We start from the raw sequence: 17,097 nt of genomic DNA, 5'->3' as shown, positions 1-17,097 counted from the left end.
ACCTAGGAGTTTGTTAGGAAGGAAGACTCCAGGTCCTTACTTACTGAGTTGATGTCCGTGTTTTGACCAGATCTTCGGATGACTCCAACCTTCTCAGGGTTTGAGAAGCACTCACGTAGGGGATCAGATGTTCTTGTGAGGTGACAGCATTGTAGAAGTTTGGAGCGTTACAGGAGCCAAGGCAGCGGGGACCCCGCGTGGCTCATGCTTCCGGACGTGTTCTCGCAGCCATAGGCACTTAGGGGGAGGGAGACCATTCCCACCGTGCGCAGACGTTTAGACCATCAGCCTCTGACATTTCTCCCAACACCAGCATTTGTAATCAGGGCTTCCATCTTTTTCTAGATGTTTTTGTTGTTAGAGGATAATTGAAAATCCTCTTTCTTTAACCCCTTTTAAATGTGGTAGAGAAGACTTGGTTAACCAAGAGTGCTTTGCCCTCAGGTTGGTAGTGATCAGGAGTGGGGTGGGGACAGAAGGACTTCAGTGCAACAAGAAATACGCATACAGATATTTGCTTTGCTCCTTGGATTTCTGTAACCTTCTGAGACAGGTTTTTGTTTTGTTTTGAACCTTTTTTGCTGTCATGTATTCCTTTGGCAGCCTAGTGAATTCTGTGGGCTGCTGAGTTCTCAGAATAGGGTTTTAACTGTATAATAAAGTTATACACGGGCTTATAAGGGAAGCCAGTAAATAACATTTCCAAAATATTCATTAAATTTGGGATGATCACCAGCATCTAATCCCTACAGTGATTTCAAAATATTGGTAGCCTAAGAGATACTTTAAGGTCTGCAGCAACCGTAATGGGATAGGGAACTGTTTTTGATTCCCATGAGTGACAAAGCTAATGGTACTGCTCATATTAACTAGGATTTTTTCTCCTATGTTCATAACTGGTGGTTAATGCTAAATTTCAGTTAGAGATTAGTGAAAGTAAAGATGTATTATCTTCCCCCACCAACTGATTCAAGTCTTCCACTTTCATGTTCTAAGGTGATTTAATAACACTGGACTCTAGGACCCCATTTTAATTTACTTCTGTTGCAATCTGTGATAGGATTCCCTTGCAATTTTTATTTATTCCTTGGTTCACCTGATGTTCATTCAGAAAATAAGTACATGATGAGTTCATACTTTGGGTACAGAGTGGGGGTAAAAAGGGGAAGGTGAGGAGAAGGATACCAAATTGAGTGAATGAATGTCCTTGCCCCTAAGTGTAGCTGCCAAAATACTTTTAATTTCTAAGAAGCCAAGATAAATTTTGTTGAATTCCGATCTGGATTTTAGTTATTTTTAGTTTTGCATTGTTGCCTGTACCTTAAAGTCTGGGAAGCACTGAGGAAAATCCCCATCTTGCCCGATTATGAGTTGCCTGGGACTGTCAAAGTAGAGACCCTCAGGCCACCTCCCTGGAGGAGGCTGTTTCAAGTGGGCCATGGGTAAATCTGTCTTTTTTAGCAGGTAATACATTACTGTGTACATGAAAGCATAGGGACTAGTTATCGGTGATTATTCTCATGAGAGGGGATTGTGCTGCTCATGTTCCTTTGCTTACAGCAGGATTCTTCATTACAGTGGGACAGCTTCAAGGGCGGGCATTATCCAGACAGTTGTCTCTAAGGACAAGGGGTCTGATTTTTTTATTCCACGTGGCCCATGAGTATAGAGTGAATGATTTGGTGACTTTTTTGTGGGTAGAAATGTTCATATAAAGATTAACTTCTCTAATACAGGTAGCCTATCACCTTTGAAAGTAATATAACTATGTGAGAAGGGATATATATACCCAAAGGTGATAGGCCGATGTATCATCTGTTAGAGGTGCTGGGTGAGGTACTTGGCGTTTGCACTTACTCTCCAGGAAGCATTTGAACGAATGGTTGAAAAGAACCACCCTGTGAGGTTGTGTTGGTCCTCATGTAGACCCGAGCCTCCGGGGAGCCCGAGGGGAGCCCCAGTTCATAGAGTTGGTGGAAGCCAAGCTGGACTCCCCGTAGCATCCATCCCAAAGTCCATGTGTGGGGTGGCCAAGTCTTTGAAAGAATAGGAATTTTGCACTGTAATCTCACGTGGGGTGCATGCGTGTGGGTCCTGCATGGGCATGCGTATGCTGTGCGCATTTATGTCCTCAGATTTTTTTCCCTTCTTTTTGTGTCTGCTTCTTAATCCATCCAGCACTTTCCAAGTGTCAAAACCAGGAAGTCTATTTGTTAAATATTTGTTATGTATTTGTTACATATATGTTATTAGTTTGTGACTGGTAATGCAGATAATAGATAGTAGATGATAGATAATAGAGTTGTATTTCCTTTAGAAGTCACATTGTCATTTTTATGTCATTTTTATGTCATTTTTATGTCATTATGTCATTTTACTTATGAATCTATGACCCCAGATGATAAAATTACATCCCACTCGGGATGTTAGTAGTTAATTATTCTAATAATAGCTACTTAATAGCTAATTAACTAATAAATACCTAATTTGCAAATAAAAGCAACTCTAATAGAAATACTAGGACTTGTATTTTAGGATGACCAGAGGCCACAGGCGGTGTCGGTCCCTCCGAGGCCTCGGCATGGTCAGCGCCGCAGAGCGTGTGTGGGGTCTGTGAACACCCTGAGGTGGTGCTGGGGCACCCTTGTCTGGGCGGAGGCCAGGGGTGGGGGTCAGGGGCAGGAGGCCCCGAGTGACCAGGACGCAGGTCCCCCTCGGGGTCACAGGGGAAACTTGGTGGCTGTAAAGCGGCTTAGAGGGGACCCTGGATTACGGACCTGGGGCTGTGCAGGGTCTGCTTCGGTGCAGAGCTCTTTCAATACATACAGGACGGCCCTCTATTCGCTCGGGACTTTCTCAGCATCTTTTCTCTAGCTTACTTTGTCGCGAGGACATGGTGTACAACGCACAGAACATGTAAAATATGCGTTAAGTGACTTGTGTACGTTGCTGGTGAGATTTCTGGTCAGCAGCCAGCTGTAGTAGCAACGTGATGGGCGGGGGTCACCTTACACGTGGATTCCTGCCTGCGAGTGGGGGCCAGCACCCCCAACCTTCAGGTTGTCTAAAGCTCGACTATTTCAGTCGATATGCTGTATCTTAGACAATGTGCTTGTGGTGCATTAATGAAGATAAGGTAGGGTGAACTTGGAGAGGCCGGACCTGAGGAACGCAGAGGAAATACAAAGAAATACAGGCACAAAAATAGATGTCTAGACACTTTTTTGGGTGGATATGTTGCTGATAACTGAGAGGTAAGTGTTTAATGTCCTTAGGTGGTGTGGACTTAGTAGTTCACAGTTGGCCATTTTCGCTTTAAGATCCTATACTAGTTTCCCAGAATCTTTTATGTTAAGTCTCTCAAAGGGTGGAAAGGGGGAGGGAAAGGGAGTTCCTGACGACTGGACCTCCAGCTTGGCATGAAGTTTAAAAAGGATGTTGCATGAGGAGCAGGAAGGAAGCCGTCAGCTGGTCTGAAGGTCCTTCTCCAGAGCGTCGTGTGCAGGGAGAATGGAAGTTCTAAGGGGAGGAGAAGTTGGCTTTAGGAGTTGGGATGACCCTCTGGATTGGGGTGTACCTGCTTTTACGAGCTATTCACGGTCCTTACCTGCGCTCGTCTCCAGTGTCCGCAGGGGCTGATGGCTGGCGCTTCTGCTGAGAGCAAAGACTACATGTAGGTGTGTTGGGTCTCCTCACCGGGATACGTGTTTGATTTCACATCCAAGAAAATGAGGCCCAAGGGACCAACCTTAAAAGTGTTTTAATGTTTTATTTATACACACGCACGTTCAGAACCGAATCAGTACTTAGCCCAATGGAATGCTAATAGGTGAGAGCTGCTTCGCGTAGGAATGCATGTTTATGCTCAAGTATGTAAACTGTAAACTGTTCCATTTTGGACTCTGGAATATGTTTTATGGCTTAATGAACCTTCTTCTTCCCCTTCCTCCTGTAGAACTGGCTAGATCCTGCGAAAGAAATAAAGAGACAACTGCGAAGTGAGTATTTAAATAATCATACTTCTGAGTTCTTCTTTCCTTCTGTCTGTCTTGAATGAAACCCACGGGGCTGTGGACGGGGACACGAAGGCCGTGCGAGAGCACGTTTGTACCCTGAGGGAAGCTAAGGGTGCTGAAGGTTTGTGTAGGACTGTGACCTTATCCTGTGTGGGGCCTAGGGACCCTTCCGGTGGACAGATACTAGACCCCTGGTCCTCGACCTCCCTCCTGGCGTCTGCCCCCTGAGGTGACCACTGACTCTCTGGGGACGAGAGTGAGGAGCTGCTTTCTCGAGCTTTCACTGTTGGTGTAAATTTTATTCTAGGTGACCAGTTAAGCTCACGTTGTCTACTTTGTTTTGGAAGTGTGTAATTGGTTTGATTAACAGGCTTGTGTCTGGCCCAGAGGCGTAGACACACCGCTCAGACGTCCTGGGGTGCAGGCTCCAGGGCAGGGGCGTGGACGGGCGGCGCCTCCACCCCCTTGTGCACCGTCCAGGGCTGTTCTGCGAGCCCTCGGGTCTGGCTTCTGAGCCAGTCCTTCCCGTTAGCCACACGCTAGACTCCCGAGGTGACTTGAGGTGCCCCCGCCCCGCTCCCCGCACAGGTCCTGCCCCTGCTGCCCACCCCCCCCGCCCCCAACACCAGCGTCAGGATGTCTGTGCCCAGAAGGCACTTACCTTGCCTCGGGGCGGCTGAATGAGCAGAGCTGGCCCCCCACCACCACCCCGGGTGACAGCCGCACGGCGCCCCTTGTACAGGTGGCTTCAGCTGTGACTTGTCACTCCGGACGCCAGCACCCCGGAGTGAATCCGTGCGGTTCCCTCTGTTCCTTGCCGTCTGCCCGCAGTCTCCTTTTAGATTCTCCACAGTTGTTTTCTTTGTTGCTTTTTCTTTCTCCCTCCCTGAAATTATTAATTTTTTTGGTAGTTTTCCTATCATGTCTTCTCTGCTCCTTTTTAAAATTCTGACATACACCTTATTTTTCCCATTTCTTCTCCTTGTAGACTCCTCTTTCCTTACCTTTTTAAAGAAAGGATCTTTGCACAGAATGGCCTTGTCAGGAGGTAGGACAGGGGCCCAAGGCCTGCAGTCCCCAGCCAAGGGGGCGCCTGGTCTCCCTGGCTTGGAGCCCCACCCCTGCTCCTCTTCAGCCAGGTTGATTATCGGGGCGTCTCACCCACTAAGGCTAGGCTCATAATGGAAAAGGGGGGCACAGGGAAAAGGAGCAGTGAGGGACACAAGCTCTGCTCACTCACGGAGGAAGCCGCACAGCATGCCTCGGAACCCCCGCCTCTGTGCAGGGGATCTGTGCTCCGCAGAGGCGAGAGTTCAGGAGGTGCGGACGCCCGGTTCTTGCACTTTATCAGAGACCAGACCTGCCGCATGACCCAGACCGTAAAACGGGGTCACCTCCGAAACGGGATTGAGGTTCCATGGAGCTGTCTCTGTGGTTTTGCTCCGGCAAAATGTGTGTGTGCCACTCCTTAGGCGTGGAGATGCCTCGTTTCTGGAAGGCAAGACTCTTGCTGATTCTGAATCACGGTCTTGTGTTTTGGTGATCGGTGAAGCTTTTTAGAGTTCTTTCAGGACTTTTGCCCTTGTGGTTCGGCAAGAGGAATAACAGTAACAAATAGGATTTGGCTTTTTTTTTTGGAGGATTGGAGCTGGTTCTCTAAACGGGATCCTGTGCTGTCTGGAGGGGAAAGTAGGCTGAGGAAATGGAGTTTCAGCTGTTGCCTTTACCTCTTCCTTTCTGCCTGTGTTAAAAGGAACCCAGGAACCGCTCATTTTATCTTGGCGCAGCCACTGCTATACTTTTATTGTTATTTTTTCAGTGAATAGGCGATTAGCAAAGGTAAACATCTATTTTCAGTTACTTTTGAAAACTGACAGCCTATTAGTTCCTGTTTAAAATTTGCCTTAAAAAATAAAAAATAAATAAAATAAAATAAAATAAAATAAAATTTGCCTCAAGGTCTCCCTTAGATGTACACAAATAAGACCTGCATGTGATTATTATATAAATGGTCCATAGCTCAATGGACTATTCATATTTCACTAGGTAAAATTTGTGATAATACTGAATTCACAATGTAGCATGATTAATGCTAACATACAAGCGTTGTTATCAGCAGCTTATCCCCGGAGTCCTGTCCAGGCAGGCGCGTGCTCATGTTAAGAAGTCTTCCTTGACTTCTGAGTGAAAGGAAAGTTAGTGTACTGATGGGGAGAAAAAAACAAATGACATATTGGAAAAGATGGGATTCAATAAAATCCCAACATAGGATTCAATAAAATTTTCAAGTCCAAGTAAAGCAACCATGAGCCTGTCAAAGACAGAATGAAATAACGTGCACACACTTTTGTTTGTATTTGGAAATCTTGTGAACTTTGAGCACAACCCTGAGTTCTGGCCACTGGAATTATTTGGATTCCTTTAGGAAAATACCTGCCCTCTGCCCAGAATTGTGTTTTTCTTTCTTTTCTTTTCTTTTTTTTTTTAAAGCCATCCAAGGCATGACACATCAAGCATTAATAACAGGTGAATGTACAGATAGCAGTGTTTTAACTTCTAATAAGTCATTTCCAACATGGTTGTTGGCTATATCCGTTTTTGTGGCACAAAATAGCGCAAAGCATATGTTATATACAATGAGTAACCTTACAGTCACTCCTTAAAATCTAGGGGTGATTCTATTGTCTTAGAGTATTGGGATGTTTTTCTGTTCTCTCCCTTTGGGATTTCTTTTAACACTTGTTCAGATAGCCCATTGACTATTTCTTGAATAGCTGTGTGATCAATTTACTATTTCTTGAATAGCTGTGTGATCAATTGATCATTACCTCTCTTCTCCCAACAATGTACAAATCCTAAAATACTTTTTAAAAAAAAAACAGTAGGGAATATTTGACATGTAGAGATACTAAGATTAAAATAAACCTTAAAACAATTATGTGGAGGTTATAGTAAAATTTTTGCATATCGCCATACAAAAAATTGGAAGTATTAGTCCATGTTTATAAAAACTGAATCTGTGGTCCCTGGGTGGGGTGGTGTGTTGAGCTTCCGACTCTTGATTTCAGCTCAGGTCATGATCTCAGCGTCTTGCGATCGAGCCCCTGGTCGGGCTCTGAGCTTGCTGAGGGGTCTGCTGGAGTTTCTCCCGCTCCCTTTCTCGCTCTCTTTCAAATAAAGTGAATTTGTTCCCTGATAGTGGGTTATTTATGCAATTTTTATTTTTCATTGTTTTTGTAAATAGATTTCTTTAAACAATGAAATTCTCCAAACTGACTTATATGTATGTACTGTTTGCCTTTAGTTTTTATCAGAATAAATGCTCATTCTGTTGTTTGGATAAATACCCATATTTGATAATTACAGATCTTCCTTGGCTGTTCACCTTTAATGTGAAGTTTTATCCTCCTGACCCTTCTCAGTTGACCGAAGATCTCACCAGGTACTTTATACTTCTATTTTAAACAAATTTTTACTAATAGTTCTCATTTATTGTTCTCTGGGAGAATAATGGTGATTTCAGGATTAAAGCCAAGATATTTTTTCAGAAGCTGAGTTCTAGATGTTTCCTTGGGAACGAGTGTACTCCAAAATACTTGGAATTGGTTCTGGCTTCAAAAATCCTAATCACTTTTAACTTCTCCATTTACAGTTGAGTCATGGAGTATTACAAAGGTCACATTGCTGCCAACTTTGTTTCTTATGTTACCTCCTAAAAATTGTTGATATTTAATATTTCAGGTTAATATTAAGATTTTTTTTTATTGAAAACCCCTGTGTACCTGTGTCCTAGTCTCCCATTGGAGTTATTTTAGGAAGCCAGTTCTGGGGTCCCTGTACCTCAAAGGGGAAAGGAATCGAGGCGGGTAGGCTTCCTTAGTAGCCCCCTCATTCCCGTCTCCTTTGAGGCTATCTAGGCTCCGTGCACGTGTGCTCCATGTGCTCCAGTTGCAAATAAAAGATTCAGCTGAGGAGCGAGAGAGCATTTACTCATTTGCTCAGTGACTGAACAGTCACCAAGGAATGTGTGAATCCACAGGGGCCTCGATAGTTTGCCCTGTTCAGCCTGGTTGCCAGTGCTAGGACCTGCGGGCTCTGGTGAGCCCGTGCACAGGTGGCGTGGCCCCGAGGACTGTAGAGGGAACACGGGGAGAACCACAGGGTCTCCCTGAAAACCTCTGCCTTGGGTTCCCGTGGCTTCTGTGCCCTGATGCCTTGCGCTGGTCCCAGATCGCTGTCAGGCATCAGGTCCTGTGGTACCAGCGGGAAAGAGGAATGCTGGAGATCTCTGTCCAAGTCTGGGCAGAGGACGAGCCTTTCTCCCTCCATTGCCACTCGTTGCTAGATTGGGGTTTCTGACACTAAGCAATTGGTGACCAAAGTTGCTCCAACCAGTAGCTTTCCTAGCCGCCAGTGGGCTGCCGGGGCGCATCCACCTGGCGGGGTGGGTGCAGGGTCTCCCCCCAGGAAAGCCTCTGGACACTGCGGCTGGGGCTTCGTGACTCCGCACCCTCTCTGCGCCCCCACTTCCCGCAGTGGTTTGCGTGGGGATGGGAGTCCTCCGGTGACTGCGGCTTACGGTGTCATGAGCGCTTTGGTCTCCCAAGTGGGGCTGGGGCAGCCCGGTGTGTCAGGCGGAGAAGGGAGACCAGCTGGGGAACCGGGAGCTCAGAGCGCCGGCAGGCGGCCGGGGGCCACCACCTGCCTGGTCGCCTCCGTGTTGTGACCGAAGCCTTCACTGTGACCTGAGTGAAAATGTACAGGGTAACGTGGCTTCTGAGGGTCTGAGGACACTGTTCAGAATATTCGAAGAATGCTATGGCCTGCTCTGCGGAGAAGGCGGGGCTGGGAAATTCAGGAAGCCGTTGGGAGTTTTCCTGGGACGCCGTTGGGCCTTCGACTTCATCTTTGACAACAGAAGAAAGGACCGAAGGGTCACGTTGAGGCCACAACCCGGAAGGAGCAACAGGATTTTAGAAATAGACAGCACCTCTGTGCTGAGGTCTTGGAAGTGCCTTACGGCGAGGAGAGCCTGCGCTGTTCCGGGTTAGCGCCCTCGTCACGGGGCCCTGGAACCCTGGTCTGAAGCGGGGTTTTCTAAAGTCAAGGCGGGTGTGCTTGCGGGGTTTCAGGGATCCAGGGAACATCACCCTCCTTAGGAGGAGTGCTCCGCCTGCAGGGCGTACGAGCACTCAGGCTGTAGCCATGGAGGGGTGGCCTTCATTCTCTCTGAAGATCATTTTTTTTAAAAAAATATTTTATGTATTTATTCATGAGAGACAGAGAGAGAGGCAGAGACCCAGGCAGAGGGAGAAGCAGGCTCCTGCGGGGAGCCCAACACGGGACTCGATCCCGGGACCCTGGGGTCACCCCTGGGCCGACGGCGCTCCCCCGCTAAGCCCCCCACCAGGTGACCCGCTCAGAAGATTATGGAGCGCTTTTGCGTGCGTGGCAAGTGCTTGGCCGACTGGGGCAACAGGCTGACGTCAACCGGTCTCCGCCTTGCCTGGGGCAGACATGGCGGTCACCCACATGTAACCCCCCGGGTGGTGCCGTCTGACGCCCAGGGCTGGTCCAGAGGCGGCCTCCAGGGGGACGGAGTGCGAGAGGGGTGGGCTGCTACCCCTCACGAGGGGGTACGGGGGGTGGCTGGCTGCTAATAGGTGGGGCCCCCCGGGGCGCGGGAGGCTCAGTGGTAGAGGGGCCTGCCTGCCACTCAGGTCACAGTCTGGGGTCCTGGGGTCGAGCCCCCTGGTGGCTCCCCGCGGCCCCATCTCCTCTGCTCTTCCCCACCGCCTGTGTGCTTCCTCTGTCTCTCTAATAAAGAAATAATCTTACAAGGAAATGATTCTCTCTAAAAGGTCTTCAAGGGCGAGGGACCATTTGGTTCAGAGGGGTGCCGGTCCTGTTGTAAGTGGTTAAATTCAAGATAGAAATGAGGTTCCAAAATGTCAACAAAGGAGCTAGGGAATGTCTCCCCAGCCCCGTCCTCGTCTAAATACCATGGCTCAGCACGTCACTTACTGAAAATAGGGTGTTTTCTCGGTGTGTGGTCAAACCATGCGGAACACTGAATGACAGCTCTGCTTAGAACTTTAACGTTGTCGTTACAAAGATGATGATGATGATGATGGCTGTTATCGATTCCCAGGTGACTTGCAGTGTGTTTCATTTCCGTTATCAGATGTTTATTCTCACCTTCAACGGAAGGTAGAAGTCAGGTTTCACGGGTGGGGAACCTGCGCGAGGCCCGAGCCCGCTGTGCCCGCCCCGAGCTCCTGCCCTTGTCGGCAGAGCTCACTGCCTCTGTAGATGGGGTGAGCGGGCCATGAGGGCCTGACCGCCAACGCCTTATGCGTTTTGCTTTTCCAGGAAAGGAGATTAGTGCGGGGAGACAAGGAAGGGGCTGGGCGGTGACCTGGGCTCCTCTTTCGGTGCTTGGGCGCTGCAGCTGCTTTTAAAATGTCATGAGGCCTTATGACTTGAGGGACGTGCAAATGTGGATCGCGGTTTTGAGTCCAGGGATTAGAGGGTTACCTGCAGGACCGACTCCTCGTGGTTCTCGAGACGGGGGGCCTGTTAGACCCCCTTGCGGTGGCTGCACCCAGGCCAGGAGCCAGGGCAGGGCGGCTCATTAGCAGGACGGCTTGGGCCACGGGTGCAGGGTGGCCTGGTGGCTGCTTCCCCAGGACCTCCACGCTGCGCCTGACGGGCCTTCTCCCCTGCCCCCCGCAGGTACCTCCTGTGCCTTCAGCTGCGGCAGGACATCGCCTCGGGCCGCCTGCCCTGCTCCTTCGTGACGCACGCCCTCCTGGGGTCCTACACGCTGCAGGCTGAGCTGGGGGACCATGACCCGGAGGAGCACGGTGGCAGTGACCTCAGCGACTTCCAGTTTGCACCGATGCAGACCAAGGAGCTGGAAGAGAAGGTGGCAGAGCTGCACAGAACCCACAGGTCCGCAGGCCCACTTCCCAGAGGCAGCGGCCGACCCGCACTCGCTGGCCCCCGGGCGTCGGCACAGGACGTCCAGCCCTCGCTGGCAGCCCCCTGGCGCGGCCGATGGCCTGTGGCCTGGCTCCCATGGACGGCGATGCTCCCGCTGCTGGGCTCCTGCTGCTGGGCACGCTCACCTCCCATGACTCCTCCCGCCTCCTCCCATGCCCACCCTCATGCACACACACGTGCGAGGCACACGTGCACACTCGCTTGGCGCTGCTGTGCCTCTCTCCTGCCTTCTGTTTGCATTTGTCCCATTTGCTAAAGCTGCAGAGGGAACGAGGCTTCAGGGTTTGAGTCAGGAACATGAGTGGGGACGGAGCGAGGACCCTAACTGAAACACGGGTGTTCTCTCCGGCCGCAGGAGGTGACCCTTGGCTGGGCAGCTGGACTTTACTTACTTAACATCGTAGTAAATAATTACATTTCAAGAACTTGTATATCTTTGTGAAAATAAATGTTTTTGACAGAAGTTCAGAAAACTCACTACAAAATTATGGTTTGTCCCATATTGCAAGATTGAAATTTCATAAAAATCTGACAAAAATGTTGGGAAAGGAACTTTCAGAGATTAGAAGTCCTTGGACCACATTATGTGACCTGTCCGTAAGAAAGAAGGGCAGTGATTCTTATTAACTTTGTTCTAATTCTGCTCAATAGGTATTTATTATAGAATTCAGATTTGAAGTAGCAGGTGTTGAAATACCATGTGGGCTACAGGGTCCTGCTCTGTGGGCCGAGTCTCCATGGGGCTGAGACTAGAGACGGGATAGAGGATTCCAGTTACGGGATGTGGAACGTATCAACTCCCGTAGCTGTGACACCAGATACAAGTACTTCCGGGCCGTATTAGGATCAATCCTAGCGGAATAAAATGAAGGAGTAGGAAGTAAGAATTTGCCTTTTTTCAGAAAGATGAGATCACTTTTTTATTATCAGATAATTGATGTTGCACCCATTTCCCCGGTGAGTGAGGAAAAAAAAAATGAAAGCAGTTTTCTCAAATAACCTCAATCTCTACTCTTTACCCTTTTTATCTTGGGAGGAAAACCGCCTGAGGTGCAGAGGTGAGCCTTCTGGCCCGTTCCCTGCTTGTTTGCAGGTTTTTCAGGGTTGCCGCCTCTGCCCTGAACCCTGAGCTCGTGCTCTTTTCCCGTATTGACCACATCTGTTTTCCATCTGCCGATGAGATGATCTTGTCTGTTTTGATTCCCAGGGGCTTATCTCCAGCACAAGCTGATTCTCAGTTCCTAGAAAATGCCAAGAGGCTCTCCATGTACGGTGTCGACCTGCATCATGCCAAGGTACCATCCAGGCTGCGCCAAGCAGCGTCTTGCCCGTCTGCCGGCGAACGTTCTGGGAGGAGTGGCCCCGGGAGTCCCAGTAGCTCTGGGGCTCAGAGTGGCCCGGCTCACCCTAGGAAAGGGCCGTCCCCCTCTGCTCACAGTGGGGTTTATGCTGGTGCGAAGGACCACTCATTCCCACCCTACCTCTTTTCGGTTGGTGCCCTTGCCACACGTGCTTATCCTAAGACTCCCGTGCCTGCCGTCTCCACCCCCATCCTGGTTTACACTGCATCCCGGCTTCTGCTGTGTCAGTGCTGCCTCGCCCCAGCCCCTCTCCGCTTCCGTCTTGGGGGAGAGAAGAGCAGATGCTGGCAACCGCGAGGGCGAAAGCCGTATGGATGTAATTCCTCTGCAGACCTCTTGTGGCTTATGAAGGAGCCCAAGGGTCAGGCCCTTCGCCACAGGTCCCTTCTGTACTTGCTGAGACGCAGGAGACGGGCCGGGCCCCGGGGCTGCAGCACGGAGCCTCGGAGAAGGGACAGGAGATGTAATGACGAGCCGGGCGATGGAAGGATTGGGTTGGGAAGTACCTCTCGTAAGCATCACAGGCTCCATGACCCTGGTTCCAGCGATCGCAGAGCCGGGGAGAGTCCGGGAGCAGAGCAGCAGCAAGGAGAAAGGCGGATTTGGTCTTGAAAACCGCATCCACAGCCTGCACGTCGGGGCAACCAACGGCTGCCTGGTTTTTATTTTTTTATTTTATTTTATTTTTTAAGATTTTATTTGTGAGAGACCGAGAGAGAGAGGCAGAGACACAGGCAGAGGGAGACGCAGGCTCCATGCGGGAGCCCGATGCGGGACTTCATCCGGGGTCTCTAGGATCACAACCTGGGCCTAAGGCAGATGCTAAACCGCTAAGCCCCCCTGGGCTGCCCAGCTGCCTGGTTTTTAAAAGACCCTGCGGGTCCCTAGATGCAGCCCAGGAACCTCTGCTTGTGTGATCCTGTGATTTCTCTCGGAGAGGCCCCACCCGAAGGGCTCATTACTCCTGTTGAGCTGTTGATAGGACTTGGTGTTTGCAGAGCACTTACCCCCCAGTGGCTCTTTATCCCTTAACTGTTTTTCCTGGTTACACAAGTGATCTATATACACGTTACAGAAAATAGAAGCAAACAGAAGGGGTAAAAACACTGAAATCTCTTTATGCAAAGTAGGCACGATTGCTATTTTGAAACATTTTCTTATTTCCTTTAAAAAAAACTCCACCTCCGAGCGCTTGAACCCTGACGCGTTTTTTTTCAGTAGGGTTTGCGGGGCTTGGAGTTGTTTTTTGCTCACGATGAGGAAGGTATTCAAAGCTCCTAGAAAAGGAGGTCTGGGCCAATTCAGACGAGTTTTTGGTGGAGTTTGAAATTTGTGCCCTTGTACATCTTCCATTGTCTCAATTATATTTAAATAAGATTTTTTTTTTTTTATTGAAAGTTGTTTTTTTTGAGAGAGAGAGGGAGAGCAGGAGCAGGCCGGGGTGGGCAGGGGGTGCTGATGTGCGCTGGGCAGGGAGCCCGATGCCACAGGACTGTGGTCCCTGATGAGTGGGGACCGTGGGGAGACCCCGGAGCCAACACAGAGGCTCAGCTGCGGGTGCTGCGCGCCGCCTCTTGGTAGGACAGGCCAGGGGATCCCCGCGGACCCCCGAGAGCTGCAGGCGTGCGGAGGAGCCCTCGTGGTCACGGGGACATGCCCCAGCCCCGGCTCCCAAGTGGGGGCACCTTGTCGGCGGTCGCAGATCCCGAGGCCCAGGCCGGCAGGCTCAGGAACATTCAGGTCCCGCCTTGTGGAGAATACTGTGCCCTGTGGCCAGGGCTGTACCTCGTTGGCCAAGCAGATTTGACCTCGGAAGGCGTCACGTGTCCTGCTGTTCCTACTGCCCTGGGCGCTGTCGCGGAGATTTAAATACCAACCTGCAGCATCGGGGGTCCTGGTCCTGGTTGGGGGGAAAGGGGGTAATGAGCGTCCTGGCCCGTGCGACTGCAGCTCTAACCCCCGTCAAATGGCCTCTGCTTGGCAGGACTCGGAAGGCGTGGACATCAAGCTGGGGGTGTGCGCCAATGGGCTCCTCATTTACAAAGACAGACTGAGAATCAATCGCTTTGCTTGGCCGAAAATCTTGAAAATCTCCTATAAGCGCAGTAACTTCTACATTAAAGTCAGGCCCGCAGAGGTAAGCACTGTCGGGCGTGCGGGCAGGCAGGCGTATCCAGACAGCGTGGGTCACTGTTCTCACGGCCGCGGGCTAGCTGCGTTTTTTTTTTTCCTACTGAATTTTACAAATGAACTATTCCTTATTCTTTCAAAGCAAAAAAGGTCAGAGTTCTTAATGATAAAACTGCATGCATATCCATGTTGCTGGAGGTAAAGAAATAAGCAGGAGGGGCCCCTTCCCCACATTTTGGCCAAATGGAAACGTAGTAAGTGCCTCCACAAGGTGGGCCCGTTATCTTGTTGTCAAACAAGTGGTGGAGATCGACAGGAAGGTGGTAGGAGGAGTTGTGCGGACACAGACACAGGTCGGAGTCTGTGCTTGTACTTGCTCTTCACGGAAACTAGCATTGTGGCCTATGGGAAATTCATTTTGTATAATTACGCTGTGTCTGCTAATACCTCCTTTCACCAAGAAGGATTAAATTCTTTCAGAATACTCTTAGCCTGTTTTTCGGTAGCTTCCAATCAACTTCTAAGGAAATAACGCTGATTTATTGTGTTGATTTATTCCAGCTCGAACAATTTGAGAGCACCATTGGATTCAAACTGCCAAACCATCGGGCGGCAAAAAGGCTATGGAAAGTGTGTGTGGAGCATCATACTTTCTACAGGTAATTTTATTTATTTTTTATTTTTTATTTTTTTTAAGATTTTATTTATTTATTTATTCATGAGAGACACAGAGAGAGAGAGAGAGGCAGAGACACAGGCAGAGGGAGAAGCAGGCTCCATGCAAGGAGCCCGACGTGGGACTCGATCCCGGGTCTCCAGGATCAGGCCCTGGGCTGAAGGTGGCGCTAAACCGCTGAGCCACCTGGGGATCCCCATAAAACATATTTGAATCCATCTGACCTGGTTACAGTGAGCACATTAGTTGTTAGTTGATCATTTCCCTTGGTAGCCATGACATTTCTCCTCAAGACAACGTGAGACTACCTCCCAGAAGCCTGGTGGATACCACTTATGAGTTAAACGACACAGGTCAAGGCAGGGTAGATAGCGGGCTTCCCTGTCAGGTACTGGTAACGGAAACGATAATTATCTTAGAAATGACGAGCGCTACATTCGTTGAACATGTACCGTTGTCAGGCACGTAAGCACTTGCTTTGCATCGCGCCATCTCATTTCTTGTTCACCCCACGGAGCAGGGGGCTGAGAGCTGGGCGCCCATAAGGGTCATGGGCCAGGTGCCTGGGCAGAGCTGAGGGCCCAGCTCTGCGACTACAAAGCCCACACTGGTCACCTCCCTGCTGTCCTTCCTCTGGTATTCCTCTAGCAAGCATTTCTGAAGTGTCTATTAGCCCTGCAAAGCCTCAGGCTTCTCCATTTTCGCTGACCTACCGTGACTCCAGTGTCAAAGTAGACCAGTTTGCTCCTGCACACTTTTGAGGTAATGGTTAACGAGAGGACTTTTAGATCTGTAAACCTGGGGTAACTTTGCTTACACGTGACAGGAAGCAATGTAGCTAAAGCAAGGCATCGTAATTCGTCCACACAGTGCTTGGAATCAAATCTGGATTTTGTTCTGCTTTATTTTATCACCAAAGATGCAAATGATATCTTCAGAAAATTAAAAGTTGTGTTCAGATTGAAGCCATTAAAGAAGCAAAACTTTGTATTGATTGATAGCCGCTCAGCCAGACTAGTATTAGTGGAGTAAGAACATAATAATAGAGCTGTTACTCTCCTGTGAGTGTTTGATGGAGCCTGTCAGCCTGCTGAGAGTTCTTTTAATCTTTACAGCATTGTTGTAATCTTTATGTTTGTCAGTCTTTCCAAATGTAGAAGTTAAGCCTGCCCCTGGTCCTATGGACAGTCATGGGTGGGGATGGAATTTAGAGCCGGGCCCTGTGGCTTAGGGTGCCCATGAGCATACCCACTGAGCCATGCTTCCTGACCGTGTTTATGGTGGATGGGCTTCCTTCTCCCTACCCCCACTGCTTTTTTCTGGTGCTGGAGGTGGCGGCGCTGGTGGTGGCGGCGCTGGTGGTGGCGGCGCTGGTGGTGGCGGCGGTGGTGCTGGTGGTGCTGGTGCTGGTGGTGGTAGTGGCAGCGGCAGTGCTGGTGGTGCTGGTGGTGGTGGCAGTGGCAGCAATGGTGGCAGCGGCTCTGGTGGCGGCGCAGCATGTAACCAGCTTTAACACATTCCCCTAGCTTGGCATGAAACTGCAGTTTAGACTTGACCTTGTAGATCCAGAGTAATTCCAAGTGAATTAGCATCATCAGCCGCTTCAGGGAGAGCTCTATTGTTAACTGTGTAATGATTGACTTTAGTAACTGACTTTTGGGGTTTTTTAGAAGGTTCCTTTACTTACCACAGTGTAAAAACTTTAATGATATTTTATTTATAATAGAATTTTTGTAAAATTAAAATGTCACTGTGCTTAAGCAGTAAAATATGTAAAAGTCGATTTCTTTTGTGACGTATCATTACATCATCTTGCTCAGCACCTTTAAAACTCTAGGATGATTAGTTCCTTATTTACAGCTTTTAAATTCCCAAGAGTGAGATGTTAGAGGTCTTGTAGTGATTTTGA

The 17,097-nt window shown here is 49.3% G+C and overlaps 1 protein-coding gene across 11 annotated transcripts in view; it reads left to right on the top strand.

The window, feature by feature from the left end:
• The window catches only part of EPB41L2 (erythrocyte membrane protein band 4.1 like 2), a 205,546-nt gene that overhangs the window by 138,203 nt on the left and 50,246 nt on the right, over nt 1–17,097 (top strand). For all 11 annotated transcript variants that reach the window (XM_055312067.1, XM_055312066.1, XM_055312065.1 and 8 more), the window contains exons 5-10: nt 3,956–3,998; nt 7,383–7,458; nt 10,752–10,970; nt 12,229–12,316; nt 14,367–14,519; nt 15,074–15,171. In XM_055312067.1, coding sequence (XP_055168042.1) covers nt 3,956–3,998; nt 7,383–7,458; nt 10,752–10,970; nt 12,229–12,316; nt 14,367–14,519; nt 15,074–15,171 — 677 coding nt within the window. The remainder of the gene's footprint in view (nt 1–3,955; nt 3,999–7,382; nt 7,459–10,751; nt 10,971–12,228; nt 12,317–14,366; nt 14,520–15,073; nt 15,172–17,097) is intronic.

This window comes from Nyctereutes procyonoides, unplaced genomic scaffold (genome assembly GCF_905146905.1).
Source record: "Nyctereutes procyonoides isolate TBG_1078 unplaced genomic scaffold, NYPRO_anot_genome, whole genome shotgun sequence".
NCBI lineage: Eukaryota > Metazoa > Chordata > Mammalia > Carnivora > Canidae > Nyctereutes > Nyctereutes procyonoides.
This window is presented reverse-complemented; position numbering and strand designations above follow the sequence as displayed.